Source organism: Gymnogyps californianus, chromosome 10 (assembly GCF_018139145.2).
Source record: "Gymnogyps californianus isolate 813 chromosome 10, ASM1813914v2, whole genome shotgun sequence".
In the NCBI taxonomy this organism is placed as follows: domain Eukaryota; kingdom Metazoa; phylum Chordata; class Aves; order Accipitriformes; family Cathartidae; genus Gymnogyps; species Gymnogyps californianus.
The window spans coordinates 1,185,178-1,206,009 of NC_059480.1; the positions used below are offsets into that span (position 1 = coordinate 1,185,178).

At 50.1% G+C, this 20,832-nt stretch overlaps 1 protein-coding gene across 1 annotated transcript; it reads right to left on the reverse strand.

The window, feature by feature from the left end:
* Positions 1 to 6,715: 6,715 nt before the first annotated feature.
* On the reverse strand, positions 6,716 to 20,464 carry DNAJB11 (DnaJ heat shock protein family (Hsp40) member B11). Its single transcript, XM_050902322.1, has 10 exons — positions 20,357 to 20,464; positions 20,034 to 20,190; positions 16,319 to 16,416; positions 15,062 to 15,194; positions 13,968 to 14,110; positions 13,329 to 13,411; positions 12,667 to 12,724; positions 11,980 to 12,091; positions 11,407 to 11,566; positions 6,716 to 7,119 (listed from the first exon to the last, which is right to left on the reverse strand). The coding sequence occupies exons 1-10, from the start codon at positions 20,422 to 20,424 to the stop codon at positions 7,055 to 7,057; spliced, it is 1,077 nt and encodes a 358-aa protein (XP_050758279.1). The 5' UTR covers positions 20,425 to 20,464; the 3' UTR covers positions 6,716 to 7,054.
* Between the last annotated feature and the right edge of the window lie 368 nt (positions 20,465 to 20,832).

Below are 20,832 nucleotides of genomic sequence, written 5' to 3' on the forward strand. Positions count from 1 at the left end.
CCCAAGGACCAGCTAAAGAAATGCAGAGCTGTATTACTAGTACATGCATTCGTGGCTTCGTTTTCCTTTTCTGCAACCTAGATCCGACCGAAAAAGTGCTCTTTGACCACTCAGGCTTCAGTTATATTAATAATAAATTCTTGGCTGCGTTTCCCTTTCGCCCGTAGCAAGATTTTGAGCGCGACACCCCTCTTGGCTCCGCTGCCCCGAGGGCAGGAAGGGCTGGGGATGAGCCAGGAGCTGGCTTGGGCCACCGAAAGAGGGGACAGCAAAGGAGCAAGGAGCTTTCCCGGATTAAATTCCAGCTCATTCCTTTCTAAATACTCTTCCCTGCGGCTCAAAGCAAGAAAGAAAGGGTGGGCAGGGGGGAAGAGAGGAAAAGAGATGCAGGACAGAAAGGGGATGGGAAGATGACATAGTGGTTGTCCTTAAGGAGGGATGGAGGAGGAGGTCTCCAAAGACCACATCTCATCACCCTGGCTGCCGGCCACCCCCCGAGCAGCCCCCGGGGCAGGGGCTGAGGCGCTCCCCACCCTTCAGCGGGCTCCTTCGCAAAAGGGAAATGGCAGCCAAGAGGCCGGAGGATCCAAAACGACGAGGCTGAGGCACGTGAACGTCACCGCTCGGCCTCTAAAGAAGCGCCCTTGGCGGGAGCTCTGCTGCGGGCCGAGCACTGCGTGTCCCCGCCGCGGGCATCAGGGGACACGAGGCCGATGTTGAAGGTCAAACGGGGTAGGTTTGCTCCCCACGAAGGGATAAAAACACTTGTAGCCAGCTTCCAGCTGCGAGGAATCCCTTGCATTCGCAGCTCGGCTTTGGTTTTTGGACTTGGGGCTGCCTGCACGTGGAGGCAGATGTTGCACCGTGGTCCCAAGACCCGGAGTGATTCTCATGCCAAGTCCCCCCGCCCTGGGCTGCAGCTCCTCGCTCCAGCTGGGAGGGTAGAGCGTGGATCCCGCGGGAGAGCGATGCCGCGAGGCTGCGACGGTGCCGTCGGACACGGGCTGGCAGCAGGGACGGCACCCGGGACAGACCTGAGTGGGAGAAACTGGGGAGGTCTGGAACAACAGGGCTTGTTTTGCTTTTTGCTTCTGAAATGCGTCATCTTTTGGACAGATGAGGAAGTGTCCACTTTAAAAAACTCTGGAAAAGAATTTTTCCTGCCTCCAGGCCCCCCATGCATGTCAGTCGCAGCAGGAGAGCGCTCCAGAAAGGATCCGACTTCGCTGCTGGGCTCTTGCATCTCCGCCAGCGATCACAAGGGGATGGGGCAGCACCCAGCAGCGGGGATCCCTCCGAAACCGCAGGATCCCAAGAAACAGCTTCATCCCAAACTGTGCCCGTGGGCAACGCACCCAAAGCTGCCACCCCCCCCCGTCCCAGGGCCACCTCCCTGGTGGTGACCAGCACCAGCACCCGACACGGTGGCCAAGAACAGAGGGGTTACGGCAATAGCATCCACCCCCAGCACATCGTAACCCCAAAATTTCTTTTCCTCATCCCAAAACCCCAAACTGCCTGATCGTGGGGCCACCAACGCCCGGCCCGGTGCAGCATGCGGGGGACACGTGGCCAGGCTGCCGCAGCCCGCGAGCTGGGCTCCCTCCCCACCACCGCTCCAACATGTACCACCTTCTCCAGCAACTGGTAGCCACATCCGCGGCCGATCCTCTCCCAAACGTGGCTGTTCTGCCCTTGATCACAGCTCGGGACAGGCGCCAACGTTTAACCGTGTATCCTGTCAACCCCAGGCTGTTTTTAATTTCCTCCTTGGGGTTTTGGTTTTTGGTTTTTTTTTTTTGCTTTCTGCAAGAAGGTGAACAGACCCGCACGCAGACCTTTAGAGGCTTTAACCAACCTCCCTACGCAGCATCTCCCCCAAAGGAAACCATCCCGGTCATCCGCACCGATCGCCGCGTGAGGCTTCGCTTCCCATGCGCCGCGTTGTTTCCATCGCTCAGCTCTGCTATCGCTGGCTTGGATAAGGGTCGAGATAAAACGCTCGGCCTTGAACCTCGTTCCAGTAAGACAACGCCAATGTGCTAGGAACCACTTTTCCCCTTCGCCCACGTCCCACGGGTGCTCCAGATGGGGTGGGCATGTTCCCCTCCTGCCTAGCAGGGACACGCGGCCCCCCCCACCCCACCCCGCTGCCTTTCGGATATCAGCTCCCGCCGCAAGGTCCGGCATCCCCGGCTGTGTCCTTTGGGAGCCTCCGGCCACCCGCACAGCATCGTTGGCTCCATGCCCCGGCCGGCAGCCGCAGTGCCTTGCCCGGCTCTAGGGGCAAAGGGCCAGACGGCTCCAGGAGCTGCCCAAAGCCACAGCGATGGGCTTCTGTGCCTGCTCGGGTGGGGAATGGGCGCAGATTAGGGCTGACGGTATCAGTGCTTCTCAGGAAAATAGGTAGCACTGGATTTAAGCCTGGAAGGAAGGCGGCATTATCCTTGGAAACACCCCTGACGCACTCGGTGCCTGCGCTGGTGTCATCATCGCTTTTCTGGACTAAACAAGCTCTGTTCTTCTGAATTCCCCCCCAGAGGTCACATTGTCACAGCCCCAGATGTTTTCGTTTCTGGCATCACCAGCTTTGGGACATCCTTTTTAACCCCGGGGACTGCACTGGGGTGAGGGGATTTGCAACACGTGCAGCCTCAGGCCAGCCCGCCCCGAGCAAGGGATGCTTTTTTCTTTTTGGGCACCATAGTTTCAAGGGTGGAGGCTGTTGGGTATCTGCTTTCTAGCAGCCTCCTGCTCCCGCACGAGAGCGGGCAGGTCCCTGGAAATATTTAACAGGAGAGGAAAGGGCTGTGCTGGTTGAGTCCCTCCTCGTAGGGCGTACGGGTGCCCAGGACCCATCACTGCCCTCTTCCCTTTCCTCTCACCTCCCAGGGCAGCATGCCTGACCAAGCCAGAGGAAACAGGAGGAGAAAGCTGGCTGCTGGCCACAGTCAACACCGAGCAGGGTTACGTGGCAGTTGGGATGAAGGGAGGCTTCTAGGCAGCGGGATACCACCAGTCCCACCACACCTCCCACCCTGCTGTCCCCTCCCTGGGCAAACCGTCCCTTGCAAGATGCTCCACCACTGCTCCTGCAACGCCGCTCATCAGCCCGACGGCACCGGAGCAGAGATTGGAGCTGCCATCTAGAAATCACGTTAAAGACTCCGGCAAAGAATCCTTGCTTCACCTTCCCTTCCCAGCCAGAGGCCCCCGGGGTCTTCAGACATTTGAGCAGATATATGCAGGAACGTTGCAAACCTATGTGTCTTCAGAGCAATTTTCTCCTGGCACCAGTCACTTCCCCCCTCCTATCTCCACTGCCTATCTCTCAGCAGCAGAAAAGTTTAGATATAGGTAAGTACTTTAAAATAACAAGCTCTTTGGGAAAAAAACCAAACAAACCCCAAGCCTGCCTGCACTGTACTTGCAGAGAAGTTTCCACGGAGGAGAAACCGCTGTTTGGGAACGCTTTCACCCCCTGCCCGGACTCGGGGAGGAGGGGATGCTCTTTCTTGCTGTGGCAAGAAATAAAACAGCGGTGGCCCTCGGGAACAACCCAGCCCCTTGGGCCAGACTGCTCCCCCGGGACCCACAAAGCTCCTGGGCGCAGCCCCAGAACTTCCAACGTTCGGTCTGGGATGGGCAACGTGGCTTTAGATGGAGCAAGCCCAGACTGTGGAGGGATAGGAGAAGCGGACAAGGTGGCTAGGGCACGGTGCTTTCTGGAAAAACCAGATCTGAATCCTGTTTTCACCCCCCGTCATCTACCTGCTACGGAGTCCTCACCCCATCTACTCCTTCACCGCTCCTGGGATGGGAGGGATCCAACCAAAGGGTGGTAACGTAGCGCTGACGGAGGCGATGATGCCTTAAAGCCAGCCTGCGGTGAGGCCCCGGAGGAACACCCACGCAACGTCTGGAAGTGATCAAAACCATTCACTTCAGAAATCAATCAGGAGCCCGTTTTAGCCAGGCAAGGACCGCGTGCTTGTTTAGAAACACCCCCTTCTCAAAAGGCAGGGACTTCTAGAAACGTGTTTCAAGAACAAGCGTGTCGCTAGAAGAACTGAACCTAAACCCTCAACGATCCTTGACTTGTGCAAGGGTTTAGGGTAAAAGGGGACCAAGAAATCAGTGTTTTTTTTTTTTTTTTTTTTTTAATTATTTGATCCAATTTGGAAACAACAGCATTGCTTAGAAGGGGCTGGAAATTAAGACTGTGCATTACAGGATTCCCAGCTCAGAGGTCTGCACCTTCAGGATGCTTGCTTGGTCCCAAACCAAGAGACGGCAACATGAACATCTAAGCCTCCTAAAAAGCATTTATATGATGATAAAGGAGTCCATGCGCGCTACGACTCCCTCACACCAGCTAAATGTTACTGAAACAGGGGACACGGGATGTCACCGACACCGAACAGCTTCCACATCCCCCTGGCCTGACACGCAGGGGCCCCTCGGAGGACAAATACCTCCCCACGAGCCTAGAAGCAGCACAACTTTCCTCAGGCAAGCAGATCAAAACCAAACCAAGTGGAAATGTGTTTGAACCAGACCCTGGCAAGCACGAGCATCCGCTGCTGCCTGCGGAGAAAGCATGGAAACCCTGGAAGCTTTGTCTGAAGGTGGGAAAGGCGGAGAACCCCAGCTCTGCGCACACCCCAGGGCAGGGGGGGAAAGGAAGGTGGAAGGAAAGAGGGTTGCTCGGTATGATTTGGGGGCTTTCTCTTCTGTTTTTCTTCTCACCCTTGTAAAAGCTGGGGCTTTGCAGCTATTGTTGCTGTTTTACATAGCACTGGCCTCTCAGAGTACAGACCCACAATAAAAAAAGACAAACCACAGGAAGGAAAAGAATTAGCATGGAAAGGAAAGGCAGCGGCAGCAGGAAGAAGTACTCATGCCCAAAATAAATGCACTGCCTGCTGCTGGGGGTGCAGGTAGGAAAGGTTACACCACCTCCTCCTGTGGAGAGTTGAGACTTTGGTGTGAAGTCCCAGCTTTTTGGCTTTATTGCTACAGACGAGCACCGCCAGCACGGTCCTGTGCCAGCGGAATAGGAAGGCAGAAAGGCAATCATCAAACGGACCCTCGAGGGGCCGAGATAACAGGAACCAGCCCCGTGCACAGGGGTAGCGGAAGGAGAGTTTCTTTGCAATCCGAGGTTTCTTAGAAATCCAAGCTAAGGGGGGAAGCGGGGGCAGAGCTGCCTACAGACACCTGGCAAGAGCTGGTCATCAAATGGGCAGACACTCGAGGTAGCAGCCTCCGCTGGGATTAACGGCTTACACTTAGGGATTTTGAGGAAGATGAGCATTGAGACCAAGGGTTTGGCATCCCAGGTTTGTCTCGCCCTCCTCAGCTGTTCCTGAAGCCCCCGCTTCGCTCTGCCAAGGCAAACGTACAAAGGATCCAACAGGAAACCTTCCCGGTGCTGCTGCTTCCGCTGCGTCAGCTCCCGCTGGAGTTTTGAGGGTTGGGTGGGACATTGCTAGACCAAGGGCAGCACGCAAGGGCTGGGCCAGAGCTGCTCTCCACCTCGACGAGCTCAGATGTGAGCTACTTAGAGTTTACAATGAAGAACAAAAACAACAAAACACAAAACAAAAAAAAAACCAACCCCAAACTACCTTGAGTCTCCTGCTGCTGCTCCCCAGCAAACATTTCTGTGTAGAAAAAAAAAAACCCAACAGATCCCATCCACTTCCCAGGCAGGGGATGAGGTATACGGCAGCAGCTGTAAGGATCCCACTTTATAGCCCGGAGAAAAGGAGCAGAACACCGTCCTACACCAACAACTGACTCATTTCTCTTGCTGCCTACATCCCTGTCACAGTGAAGCACAAGTCTGACTGACAGGCACCTTGGAGAAATTGTTTAGCTACCACTCCTGAAGAACACGTGGAGATGAGAGTCTCTGATGGGGGCGATTAAAAGAGCAGCATCTTCACGACAAGAGACCAGAGCAGCACAGGTACCTCCCTGCCAGGTTACCAGGCCCTCGGTTCAAATAAAGCAGCTACAGAGCTTTTGCTGGTATTAGCAGCCGTAGTTTCACCCTTTATGGCAGCTCACAGCTTAGATCACTGAAGGGATCGTTCCTTGTTAGCCCACCGACTTGTAGCTGTCCCAGGATAAGGGCTGCTGAAATATATAACCAGGTAGTTTTTGCCATTCCAACTCAAACACCTTTATTTCTGTGCTGTTAGCTTCACCCGTCCTCACAGAGGACGGAGTGCAGGAGGTAAGTGAACTTTTCCAGACAAGCTGTTGGTTACATTTGGGGGCAATGAGGAAGAACCAAGGCCACGAGGAACCATTCCCGTTATTTTCCAAAATCCCACCGTGGAAGCCTGAGGAGTCTTTGCTAAGCTGTTGTGACTTCAAATTTAAAACCAAGCATTAACTTCTGGGACAAGAGGACTACCTGGTAGTGAAGAGAGTCCACAGGAGCCTTAAGAGACTCTTTCCCCCTGCTTTCCCAACCGTATGTGGGGCCTAACGTAGCCCGTGAAGGCTCTCCTGCCAGTCCACTCCCAACAGCACCGGTACTCCTGCCCCAGAAACACAGGCTCTGAAGGAATACCGCACTCTGGACTCAGAGGGGAAGGGGAGGAAGGGCTAGAATTAAAAAAAAAACAACCAAACTTAAAACAGAAACTCGGAAGACACTGACACAAAGGACATAAAAAGCAGGAGAAGCTATGAAAATATGTTGAGATGGTCAAGAAAAGTCACATCAAAATATATTTAAAAACCAGAAATTCCAATCTGCGTGGAATTTAAAACTCCTTTCCCCACCTTTTTTTTCCTGCTCAAGGAGTCTCTTTGTTGTTCCAGGACGTGGAACATGATAGGCAGCACCAGTTATGTCCTGAAAAGGGTAGTATTTCCCCCCAACTCGTCTGAGCACTTCCACCATTTACAACGAAAAAATTACATATACCTCAGCAATTGCCCCACCCTCCCTCGTTTCCATTCTACGGTGGGCAGGAGAAAAGACTGCAAACAGATCTGACTTTTCATTTTCAGTTAAGTCCAATTTTTCCACACATCAATATCCCTGCAATCCGTTGTACACCTTCTGCACCGATCCTTGTTTCAACAACTGTTTGAGACCTGCAAGAGAAAGGAAAGCGTTACCGCACAGCACAGCCAGGAGGAGGACTCCGCATTTGTTGTTCCTGCTGCGTTTACACATCTGGCTCGTAGGCCCCGTGGCACCGGCCTTTCAAGGCTGAGCCCACGTATCCAAATAATGCAAACGCCGGTACTCTGAGGGCATCACTTAAAAAAAAAAAAAAAGGAAAAATCCCCCCAAATCCAGTGGTGCAACAGCTTTACTCCTGCTCCTTCAGAATTCCTACAAGGAGAAACGGGACTGAGGTTAGGGATGCTGTAACAGTGCTTTCATGCGCTCTCGGGACCACACCAGGCCAGTGGTTCCAGGGAGAAAGCCTCTTTTGCTACAAACTCAAAGCCCAGCGCACCACCTCAAGATCCTCACAGCTCTGTAAGGGATAAAGCTGAGCCCGAGCTGCTTTGCTGTTGAAGTTGACAACAATTTTGTCATCTTAAGTACAAACGCAACAACAAACAACTTACTATTTCCAGAGTCTTAATTCATCTAGCTCGTCTCCCCAGGCTCCTCTACAGCCCAAGAGAAATCTGCTAGCAGTAAGCTCGGGAGGGCTATGTTTGGGTCCTTCTGGACTTGCCAGCTACAGAAACCCACGTGAGTAATTAGAAAGCAGAGGTTTTCACACTGGTATGTGGTGCCTGGGGACACCACTGTCCACTAGTAGTAGTCCCCAAAGGCAAGTAAGAGGAGCAAACTTGTTATCTGTGGGCTTAAGTATTCTACTGAAGGCCTGAAAATCTTAAAGTTTTTTTTTTTTGAAGCCCACTGTTTCACAAAGGAGTCTAGATGACTTCTCAAATACCATCTTCCCCACCCCTGAAAGCCCATTCATAAAACATTTCAAAGAACTGACTGCTCTGAGGTCCTGTCAGTATCAAATTCTTATCAGAGCAGGATAAGAGTAGAGTGAGTCAGCCCTTAAAACCATAATAGCTCGTCTCCTGGGGTCAGGATGTTCAGGGAAGGACTGGCAGGTCTTCACTGCTACTTAAAGGGCAAGTCCGCACAAAACAGAGGAAGCAGACTGGCAAGAACGGATGCGTCACACTGTTTTTCCAGAGATAATCGGAGGGGACTCCCTCTTTAAAGTCAGCCTGGTCACACACTGCCAGGACTCCCACTGCCCTGGCCATGAGGCCCCTCAGGGCATGACAGCATCTCTGCTCTGACCACCACCCAGAAACCATTGAGCCTGAGGAAGGGCTCTCAGGACCCAAAACAGAGAGGAAAACTCCCCACACCATGGGTAACTTTCAAATAATTAAAAACCCCTAAAGCTAAACTGCTATAATTCTGCTGTTGGATGTCCCCAACCCAGCATCAGTCTTGCAACAAAGCACACAACCAGCCGGCTTGCACCTCAGCATTCCAGAAGACAGGACTGCAGTCCTGCCTCAGATCAGCTTGCTCTGCTGCTCCACTGAAGCCAGAGTCATGGTGTCATACTGTACGTGATTGTACAACAGGTACGACTAGGCTGCCTAGAAAATACCGCCACAGTTGTTAACTTTAAGTGAGGTACACAGGCATGGAGAGGGAGGATCAGTAATTAGATCAACCGATTTATTTGTACAGAAAAAACACCCCCAACCTTTCAGGCATGCAAGTCCTTCTTCAGGAAATTCAGCTAAAAAGGAGTATGTCTCCCTGCAAACCTTGTCCTGCTTGTCTACCCTTATGGCTACCAATACTACTGTCCTTTAAGATGGGCGATTTGATGCGTAAGGGTCCCAGTAGCTCTGTTAAAATACTGGAGAACTGTCCTGGAAGTAGTAACTGGAAGCGAGATGGCTCTCTGCCAGGCAAGAACTATTCATGCTGCTTGCTTGCCGGCCAGAGAATCCTGAACTCTTCCACATTCAGAAACATCCTTAACAGCAGGGGAAAGCGAGCCCCTGTACAGAAGCTGCCAGTCATTAAGGATAGGTCATTCTCCAAAGTGCAAGGTAAGTTCACTTCCCCTCCACAGCCAAAGGAGGCTCAAAGCCAGGATGTGCAGTTCTTTGAAAGGAAGGACTTAGCTGGAGAAAGGTGTGCTCCCGTAACCCTGAAAAAAGCAGGATTAGCACCATTCCCGCACCTTGTTTCTTGCTAGCTAGCTCTAGGCAGCTGCCTGCTGGCCTGAAGGATACCCTCATTAGCACACAGGATATTTCAACACATATCGGATGTTCAGTCAGGAATTCCAGCCAGGAATCCTGACATTTGGTGCTACTGCATCTCAGGCATTTTTTACTAGAGCCAGCTTCGAGATTTTTCCGACACCACCACCATGTGACAGGTTACAAACACAACCTGGGCACTTCGCTGCCCGCTGTTGCTCTCTGAGCACTCCAGAGTTAAAGCATGGGATCCAAAGCTCCAAAACAGACAATAAGCACGTGTCAGCAGAGATGAACGAGAGAGGTGTCAAAGAGAAAGTCACCTCTGATCAACAGGCAATAAATTCCCTGATGTCACACTGGCAGGAAAGAAAGCATATTATTTCTCTGACTCTAAAGCTTAGACCGACCGGAGTGGTGCTCTCGGAGTCAGAGTATCTTCTGACTGCCCCAGGAGCTGTACATACAGTTACGAGATAAGAAATTAGGACCACCGCCAACAATAAGAAAAAAGGGATGTTTTGAATTCTGAAGCCTACAGTCTTCCTTTGAATGTGTACACTGAACTGCTGCCACACAACATGAATAGACCTATTCCCTCATAAAACTCCTCAAATCACTGGATGTTTGGAGATATTCTAGCACACAGAAATGCATCTGACTGCCTACTCAGTCACCTTCCCCTGGGAAGTGAGGAATTGCTTTAGGAGGGAGTGAAACACCCAAAGGCCTCGTGCCTGAACACACTCATGCCAGTACCATCGCGTCTCTGTTCCCGGGATATCCATAAAGATGTGCGAGCAATTTTGACAAACATGGAGGCTTCTGTCACTGCTCCTTGCCCAGTCTCTTCTAAACTGCCAAGAGCAACAGCTGAACTAACCTCACGTCTGTTCGAGAGGTGCTGTTGCCTTATGCAGCTTCAAGAAGGGCAGCAGAGCCTGGAATGAGACTTCACACCGATGCGGTCACTGCGCTCCACAGCCCTCACTGGGCACAACACGCTTACAACAAGCGGGAAAGCACAGGGGTCAAAACACAGAACAGGTTCCCTCGAAGCACAGCCCAGAAACACAAGGACCTCACAGCCCAAACAGCCGCAGGAAGAGCCACAGAACAGCAGCCAACCCTGGAGCTGCAGCTACCAACCGGGCTCCAAGTGGTAGCTAGCACAGCGTCATCAACGCAGCATTAAATGCTGTAGGGCTAAGAAAAGCCCACTCGGGGCTTGGCTTCCCTCTACAAACCTGAAAAGTCCACGAAAGCCACGCATTTGCCTCATTCCACCAGGACAGCTGCCAGAATCCACTAAAAGGGCACCTTCAGAAGAAGAAAGTATGATAGCCCTGACCAGCAGGAAGAAGTTCTGGGGATAGGGATTTTCTGACGAGCTGCACTGCTACATGCCAGGAACTTTGCTGCCCCGTAGCAGAGGATGGGGCCTTGATGCCTACTCTGATGCCTCGTGCAGAGCAGCAGAACCTACTGCAGAGGCTGCTGAAGCAAAGAGGAATTTTCAGCTAGGAGTATAGTATTTACCCTCCCGTCAATTTTAGGATTTCTACATGGTTCATCAAGTTTCCATTTGAGCACTGAAGCTGAGAAGCAGATCTCTCCTACAAAATATCGGCATTGCACCGTTCTTCCCTACAAGGCCACAAAGCACTTAGGGTAGAAGGAGATGTAGAGAGGAACAATCCTTCTCCTGATGCTGCATGACACTGTTTACCCTTGACAGCAGAGGGATTTTCACAAGTCTTGCCTCCAAGAAAGTGGAAACAGGGGCTGGAAAACCGCTCGTGATCCCATTCCAGCAAAGACAAAGCAGACAGAGGCTAAGCCCAGTAAGTCTTCCAGTTCAGACAGATGGCCAGTTACAAAACAAAGCACCTGCAAACTTACCAAGTGCTACAACCCAGCAGCGGCACATCCCAACCTAATCTGGTTCCCTACAACCCCAGCAGCCAAGCTCACTTGCTTCAAAGGGAAATGGAAGTTAATCACAGGGCACCTGCCAACTGTGATATGTTGTACAAGGGGCAGAGGGAAAGGAGAGCCCCTCCTGACCGCTACAGGCCACTGGTTCAGTTGTGCCAGCTTCTTATCAGCTTTGGCAAGAGCTCCGTGCAGCCCGTTGCCATGACAGAGCTTTAAAACACGCACCTTCCCGCTGCTCATTTGTCAGTTGCTCTTTCGGGAACTCCACATCAAATGTTATTATTAGTGAGCCTTTGATATTATTGTTATCAAAATTTGGAAGACCTTCTCCTTTCTTCCACAGTTTGGCCCCGGGTTTCGTAATTTTATCCCGAGCAACGTGAACCTAGGGACAAAAGAAATTTCAGAATGTTACTAGTGTTCTATGCGTGTACCCCAGTACTCCAACGCCCTTTCCAACGCACTGGAAAGCTTCAACTGATATTGATTCCTTGCCAGAGTCAGTGATATTCAAGGGGTCCAGGCAGTATTACTGCCAGGACATGTACCAGAAGTAACACCACACTCAGCAACTGCTGTGACAGCCTGGAATCGAGACCCACACTGTGCACCCCTTGTACAGGGCTTGTTTTGGCTCCATGGGAAGCCTGGAAGGTTCTAGCAGAGGGGCTACCGTATACAGCCAGCGGCTGCACAGACCCTGAGCAAGCTAACACCCTGAGCAAGCTAACCCTCAGCACAGGAGAGCTGCAGTTAAATTTTGTTTACACACAGCAAGCAAGCAAACCGTTGCCTCACCTTGTGCCCATCCAAGTGGGCAATATCCATTTCAAAGCCTGTAAGTGCCTCGACCAGCGAGATTGTCACGTTTGTATACAAGTCATCTCCTCTTCTTTCAAAGACTGGGTGCCTGTGGAAATAAAAGACATCACTGGAACTTTTCTCCTTCCCCATAGGGGAAACGGTCCTCTAGCTTCCCCGCCCCCCATTTGTGAGTTTGGAGAAGTCACAAATCAGAGAGGAAGGGACGAATGAATGAAATTTAGCTTTATTTTCCTGCATGAGGTACATACTACTGAATAACCTTTCTATTTCTAGGGCAATGAGTGGTGAGGCGTGTCAAGAAGTTGTGACTCACACAATTTTCTTAGTAGTGCGCTTCCTTATAATCGGGAGATAGTGTGTTTACGGAAAAAGGAGATATTTCATGTGATTCACACAGGAGCTACTAATGCATGCCAGAATTCAAGCCAAACGAAATAGAAGTGGAATTATCACAGCATCTTAACAGCGGTGAATCCAACTACTCTAGCATCATCAGGGTTGAACATCCTGCACAGCCCTGAATACCAGACCCCTGCCTGCACCAACTCTGCTGAAGGGCAAGCTACATGCTAGCCAAGCAGGCAACACTGGCCAGAAAGTTGCTTGCAAGCTTCCTTTACAGCAATCAGAAAGAGTGGCCTAACTGGGCCAGTTACTTACTTAAGAACTTTTATTCGGAAGCGCAAATCACCTGGCTCCCCATCCACGTGGGGTTCACCTGTGAAAGAGAAAGAAAAGCTCTGTTTAAAGGAGCTAGTTAGTAACAACTGAAGAAACAAGCAGCATGTTAAACACAATAGAGATCTGCAGCTCACGTGTTAAAGGAAAAACACAACTATTTGATCTTTACATGACTAAAACCCTGCTTACGCATATCTGTTATTAAAGAGCCTAGGACTTTGAGTATTGCCTCAATGAGCTCATACCTCTCTGCTGTTGTGAAAGACTTGCCTGCATGTTAATGATGTCCTTTATTGGTTGAAGGACTTCATCTCCTTGGGCAGAGGGGATTCCCTCACATACTCAAGCCTGGAACAGATGCTGCTACTCAAAAGTTATCTGAAACATCAGATTTAGAGCTTTTTTTTTTGTGCATGCCCCTAGTACCAGCAAAGGGAGCGGAACTCAGTGTTATCCAGACTTAGCAAAGAGTATGCTCCCGGATTTCAGCAGCATGCAGAGCACGCAGCACTTAAATCCACACGTGCCGATCAGTTACCCAAAGCAGGGCTTGGACACTTTCACTGCCACGAAGACCAGCCTTGCATCACGGAAAAGAAGCAAGTCAAAGCTGAGCAGCAGGGCAGTGCCCATATACGTACCTTCACCAATGAAGGGATACTCCATACCATCCCTCACACCTGGCTCTATCTCCACTTCTAGTGTTCGCTCCTCATTTACAAGCCTGCGAGGAGGGAAGAGCAAGCACGCACTAAGTTTTCAGCAGTAGGTGGTAGCACCTACTTATGTTACCGGGATAATGAGAAAAGCCCCACAAGTTAACACATACTCTCTCCTTGCTCACATCTAACACCGGAGGGTGAGTGCTGCCTTTCTTGTGTGCTGATACTCATCTAGTAGAGAAGGCAAAGTTAAGCTCCTAAACGCACAGTCAGCATCTGGATGAGTGACTGCACCGCAGTATTCCACGTCCAACTGTTCCCTGCTGGAAACTGTGGGCTTCCCTGACTTTGTTTATTCAGATTTAGTTGTGGAACATCCACTGCAGTATGACTGATTGCTCAAGGAATAAGAGGCTGAAAGAGCCAATTGGGGAGCTCTAGATCTAACAGAGCTGGCCATCTCTACTGTAAGAAAAAAGCCTGGCTCCTTGGAAATGAGAAACCTGTGTTAAGTTTTTCCAAATTCCCCAGGTCTTACCGGTAGTACAGACACTTTCCTCCATCTAGTGGTAGGTTTTGAATAAACATCCATATAGCAGTAAAAAGCATAAAACTCACTTGACATTTGGACATTCATCACAAACAACTTCTTGAGTCATCTGGAAACGTCCAGGACCTAACTGGGTGGTCCTCATCTCCTGCCGGCAATTGCATTTCCGTTTGCCAGGTGCCTGTCTTGCCACTGGCTTGTTCCTGACAACCTGCACGGAAGAGGAAGGGGTTGATACCAGCACACAGGCCAGCGCTCCTGGGTCTCCGCAAGGGTCTGGATTTCTCAAAACAGCCTGAACATAATTTGGTTTTGTGTGCTGCCTCCACAGTAGCTCCAAATGGCCTCAGCAAAACATTCTGACAGCAGTTTTCACCTTGCGTCTCTTGCTGATCACACATTAAACACCAGAAAAAAAACTCTCTCTGGCACCACTATTACCATTTCCTTTCTTTTTCCTGCACACCTTTCTAAATAGGCAAGGTAACACTAGGATGAAACACCTCACACTTTGGTTATGATAGCTTCCTTGTCCCACGCAACGGGCAAATTATTTGGAGTTCCCCATTTACCCAGATACTCACAACAAACTCAATCAATGCAAATTCTAACATGCAGAATAGCAGGGATTGTCAGCACCAGAAATGTAGCTTGCTTAAAAAAAAAATTAAAAGGCCACCATACATTTGCCGAGTATGTAATCCAGAAATTTGCAGTGACATGTTTGGCCATATAAAGAGGCTATGAAAAATCCTCCACGTGGTTTTGCAAGAATAGCAAGATGAATTTGAGGCTTATGAGCGGGCCCTCAAATATCACTGAATTCTAGAGAGAGACCACTTACACCTTTTCCAACTGGGCTACTGCAATAAAAGCGCTACAGCTAGTCACTGACAGCCAATAAGCAAGCTATTACCACCAGAAGCATCCCTTTCTAGAGAAATTGCCGATGGCAAAGATGAATAAATGTATCGTTTCTTCAGTTAACTACTAGCAAATAGCATCACAACATCCTCCACTGTCACTGCCAGATACTGAGAAAATGAGCATCTATTTTAGTTCTATTGTTTGGGAGAAGATATTATTCTGAGCAGCGGCCAGGCCAGGCATCTCAAACCTGAGAACACACTGGAGAGACCGACAGGCAAGCAGTCAAACTTACTTCTACGAAGTTTCCCGAATACACCTCCTCCAGTGTAACCTCCAGGTCCACGATGATGTCGCTTCCTCGGGGAATGTTCCTGTCTTGTTGGCGAGGGTTACCTCCAAACATGAATCCAAAGTCCCCAAAGAAGCTGGAGTAAAGCACATCAGTTAGTTCAGGAAGGAATTCTGATTAAACGAGGCTTTGATGAAGAGAGCCACCCAAGGCAGCGGCACCGTGCTGCTTGGCAAATGCTTCTAGGCCCCTAGAGAACAGCTTCCTCACAGTACAAAAGCACCATAGTAAATCCAGATACCTCTTTTTGCTCCTCCAGGACACAAGCTAATGCCTTCAAACAAAGCGGTCACTTTGTAAAAGTTCTCTGTACTAAAGAAAACAAGTTTTGGAGCAGGAGTTGAACACCAACACCTCAAAATCTGAAGACTGCCTAAGGGAAGTCCTCTCCGTACTGCACCGTTGCTCAGCTACCATCACCACAAGGTGCAAACTCTCAGTAGCGCTCCATCTCCGGCACTGCAAGTCAATGCTAGCAGGTTGGTTTTCAGTAGTTTGAGGACAAGGGGGATGAGAAAAAACTTCCTAGCAAGTCTGCATATTTTTCCTCAAAACAGACCAGCAGACGGCACGAGTTCTCACCCAGAAGGATTACATGAGACGAGCAACTTCAGGAATTGTTTTAGTAAATTTGTGCCTCGCAGAACCAAAGGGGCCTTAAACAAACAGAAAATCAGGTTCTGCCTGAGCAACATGCAAGTGCCTTCAGATTTTAACGATCCAAATTCTACCGTTGCTCTGATATGCAGTGTAAGTCACTACAGCATTACTTTGCAAACGAAAAAGTGACCCCCAATGTGCACACGTGAACTGTGACAACAGGTTAAACATCAATCCCATACCAGATAACACCAGAAAGTTCCTACATGCGTAATGCAGCTGCAGCACCTTACAAATCACCCACACTGGCGACGCAGCTTCCCAAGTGAGCAAGAGCTGCCCATGTGGGAAGTCACCACTGGTTCCTACTCACTGCTCTTGAAGCAAGGACTGATGCGAGACAGACAACTGAAAACTGCACATGGGATATCCACTGTAAACATATTTCTTCAAATTCTCAACTGTCACTTCAGATCAGTGCCTCCAGACTGGGTAAAAGATCTTAACATAGAATTTGCCCAGGTCAAACGTGTGCACGAGCATCACAAATTTAGAGCACCAACTGTAGAATAGCCTAAAGCGGCAAAAAAATCTCCTTACTGTGAGAAGATGTCTCCATGGGAGCTCTGGTGCCCATCCTTCAATCCCTCCTCACCATACGCATCGTACTGCTTCCTCTTCTCCTCATCTGACAGGACCTGGCAGAGGGATGCAAGCAGACAAGACATTCACCCACAGCTAAGCCGAGTTATTTAAACAAGGCTTTGAGAAGAAGCTCACCAGTACTCTTCACTGGGGGACAAGCAGCAATGCTTTACATTACAGAAGCACTGGCTAGAACTTGCTTGCTGCATTGGACTAGAAAAGTTAAACATTTATCAGCCAAACCCATAAAAAGCACAGTTAGTTTATTAAAACAGCAGAAGCAACACAGAAAATATAAATAATACTGAGTTTATCTTAAGGATTAAAAAAAGAATCAGAAGGAATTATTCAAATCAGTTCCTACAAAGCAAGACACTCTGAAAAAAAATAATAAATCACACAATACCACCCCGTTTCTCAGTTTGTTCCTCAAGCACGCGGAATGTGTATTTCTCCAGCTGCTATTTCGTAACAATTAGCAATGATGGCAAGTTTGCTTACCAAGCTGAACCTGCCAAATGTGGTAACTCCGCACCAGTCTGAATACTGGCCCTCATCCCTAAGGGCAGCAAAAGTTAGAAGTAACTCCAGTACTGAGGCAGAAGAACATATCCCGACACACATGACTTTCAAGACTGTAAAGCTTCAATTTTAATTCTTAAGTATTGATCTTTGCTCTTTCCTCCCCCAGAGATCCAGAAGTTTCCAGTCACATCTAGTCTTCCTTCCCCTTCCTCCCCTGTTGATCATATTTGGGAAGGTTAAAATTGCCAGGTTAGCTTTCAGAAGGCTAGAGAGGAGTGGAAACAGGTGGAGAAGCTGGCTAAACAACGAAAGCCAGCCTGAAATTGTAACCAATGATAAATGCTAGCAACAGTGGAAAAAAACCAACCCAACAGTGACTTTACTAGCTTCATCTGATAGGTAAGAGTTCAACTCCCCCTTTGTCACTTCAGATTTTGCATTAAAACACACATTTCCTCAAACTGGGATAAGCTTTCCATTTTGTGATCTCTTGGTGTCAGAGCAAAATTCTTCCAGTAGAGTACTGCACAGTACTGACGATACCACGAGCAATAAGAAAGGAATTAAGAACGCAAAGTATTCGCCTTTCCATACATTTTCCTTCTTTCTACAGGCTGTTGGAGAACACAGCTCCAAGAACACAATTTCAAGTACTGTGAAGAGAGTTTGTGTTTGTTACGTTGCCTTGCAAGCAGAGAGTTTGTGTTTGTTACGTTGCCTTGCAAGCAAAGCAACTACAGTGGACAAGCTCAGGGGAAAAAAAAAAACCAAACCCCATGGAAACTCCACCCCCAAACCATCCTGAAACTAATGACTATACATAGAGGAGTCTCAGTTCCCTCACATGGGATCAGTCTCCTTTCTAATTAAAACAAATGTGTTCAGACCACACAGCTGCAGGGTGGAAATCACTTAGGCTATTAACATGAAGGAGATCAAGTAGTTTAATTAACCTACTTTCCCCACAATTTTTTTTGGAAGACTGTGCTGTAGGTAGTCAGCTAGCCAAACCCTGAGCAGCGGTACTACTAACAGAGGCCGTTGCTTTATGGCAAAAAGCATCCTGGTTTAGGTTGTAAGGGAACCATAATTCTAGCTCCCTTTTGCCCAAAACAATCAAATCAACACACTGCATCTCGTAGCTAGTTTAGCAGAAGGATTTGCAAGCTGTACTGGCTAAACAAAGAGACAGAGACCTTGCAGGACATCAAAACGTTACTTCTTCCAAACCTATTTTAAAAAACCGTGTACGTCAATACTGGATTTCAACATTCTGATGCATCTCTCTCCAGCAAGAAGCACACGAATGAAGACTTTGAAGGGAGGTTTCCTAGTTTAATTTTCACCAGCACCCAGCGAGAGCACGTTGCATTCGTATTGTCTGTGTCAGCACCAGAACTCCACACTTTATGTTGAATAAGGACGCTGCTGTGCTTCAATAATACCCTGGTTAGGGGGAGGCAGACTCAGTCACTGCTCATAAAAGTTAATATTCAGCTACTCTTGCCACCACATCCCCTGCTGATTTGATCTTACAACCATTTTCTCCCCAATGTTTTTAATAGAAAGAGTACGCTCAATTGTTACTATGGCAAAGACTTAGATAAACTGGGACTCGGGGAAGAGGTAGAGAAATGCTTCCCGTGCATAAAGTACCGTCAAATGTGACAGATTCCCAACTCACAGAAACGACACCAAGCTCACCGCTTCGAAGTAAACCGCACGCGTCACTCTTCAGATGCTGAAAGTGACAGGTAACAAATACTTTTTTCCACAAAAAAATTCTTCACGTGCACTGGTTTCCCTGTGACAGGTCAGCCAATTTATTTAAGAGTTAATAAGTCTGAAGTAAAAAGAGGCGCCAGCTCCAATACAAAAATAAAGTTAGTGTGTTTTCTTTCTGACCAGAGAGGAACGCATTCAAGCTGTTTCTCTCACTTCCTCATTCATTTTATATTTGCATATCTGAAGAGCAGAGGAGCATCAGGGATGGAAGCAGGAGCCACGCTACAGCTGCGGGCTGAGCGGCACCACCAGACTGCGGCAGGCACGAAAACCCTTTCCTTTGGAAGCTCAACTGCTCAGAGAGGACACAAACCTCCCACCCAAACAGCCCACCAGTGCAGGCAAGCTCCTGGTGGAACCACTGCTACGAATTCTTGCTGGTCAACACCATCTTCCTCGAGGGCCCTCTGCTCCATGGGGGACGGCAGGAGCAGATGGAAACCAACAGTGACAGAAGGGAGACAAGAAGGACAGAGAACGCAGAAGAAACGGATCCTATCACCCTGCCTAAATTGCGTTAGCATGTATGTACGTGGCAGAGAAAGTAGGCTTTGACCTAAACTATCTGGCTAATACAATAACCTATATGCGATTTATATAATGCCCTGTGCTATTACTGTCAGGTATCATTTGTATGCTACTATATTACCATGGAAACAACAGGAATCCTCATGCGTATGTGACCCACAATTATTTTTCCCACCTGAATGTCTTCTAAAAGGCAGGCCAGCCACTTTTTATCTCTTATCAGCTCAGACTTACTCACAGCCAGGCCCTATACATACGCACACTTGTTCCTGGGCCAATACTTATTGCTGATGCAGCTTTATTTCTTCCTCAAAGAACTATTAATAAATACCAAATAACCTTAACTTGCTGCCTTCACTTTCTTCTGGCTGAGGGAGCTAAGGTCTTTTACTGTCCTCCGACAGAAGGAGCTCTCCAATCAACCTGGCAGCCTCTCTACCTTTGTTTTTTATTTGGCAGAATGTCTGAAGTTTGATACAGTAATAGGGCGAGGATGGATTGCACCCACACCTTATAGAAAGGCCTTTACATTTCCTAGAAGCCCTCCTTCTTTGTTCCCCTGAATGTTATAGGATGAAGCCTCACGAGACTACTTGTTGGCCAAGCTCAGCTTCATGGCCCCAGCATGTTTTACCACGAACCCCGTCCACCCTTCACAGTGTGGGAAGGGCTGGGAGGACTTAAGGTTCTCCGAGTTCTTTACAACAGGGTGCACAACTTCACCCCTCTCCTTCCTCAGCAGCTACACCCTGCCCTACACCGCAGGTAGTGGGGCCGCTCAGCAGCACCCACAGATGGGCACGGGGGGGGAACCCACGGCCCCCGGCCTCACCTCGTAGGCAGCCCCCAGGTCCTGGAACTTCTCCTGCGCCCGGGGGTCGTCGGGGTTCCTGTCGGGATGGAGCTGCAGCGCCAGTTTCCGGTAGGCCTTCTTGATGTCCTTGATGGAGGCACCGCGGGACACCCCTAGGATCTTGTAGAAGTCTCTCCTACCGGGGGTGAGAGAGAGGGGAAGGGAGCGGGGACCCGTCAGCGCCGCGGCCGCCCAGCCGGGGTGGGGAGAGCCAGGCCCGGCGCTGAGGCGAGGCGGGGGGGGGGGGGGGGGGGGGGGGGAACACAGGACACAGGCCCGGCGGCGCGGCCCGGCTCACTCACCCGGCGGCGGCCTCCCCGCAGAGGCAGAGCAGCAGGAGGCAGAGGCGGCCGAGCCAGCCGGGGGCCATGGCGCGGTGGCCGGGCCTGCCCGGGGGGCGGCGGGGAGAGGGAGCGGCGCTCTCCGGACGGGTCCGCAGCGCCGCAGCCGCCCGCCCCGGCCCGGCCACCATTAGACGGTGAAAGCGGGGGCCCGGTGACGGCCGCCGGCCAATGGGAGCGCGGCGCAGCCCCGCGCGCTGCGTGCCGCCGGCCTATCGGCTGCGCACACTTCACCACCTGCTCGACGCCGCCGGCCAATCGCCTGCCAGGACGTCGGCGCTGAGCCCGTCGGCCCAATCACGGCTCAGGGCGTCACGCCGCGCCCTGCCCTATCGCCCCTCTAGGCCGCACGGAAGTCTGAGCTCGCCCGGCGGCAGCCAATCAGAGGGCGTGTCGTTTATTCCCGCCTCCGCGCTGGCTCGAGCAGCCAATCGAAA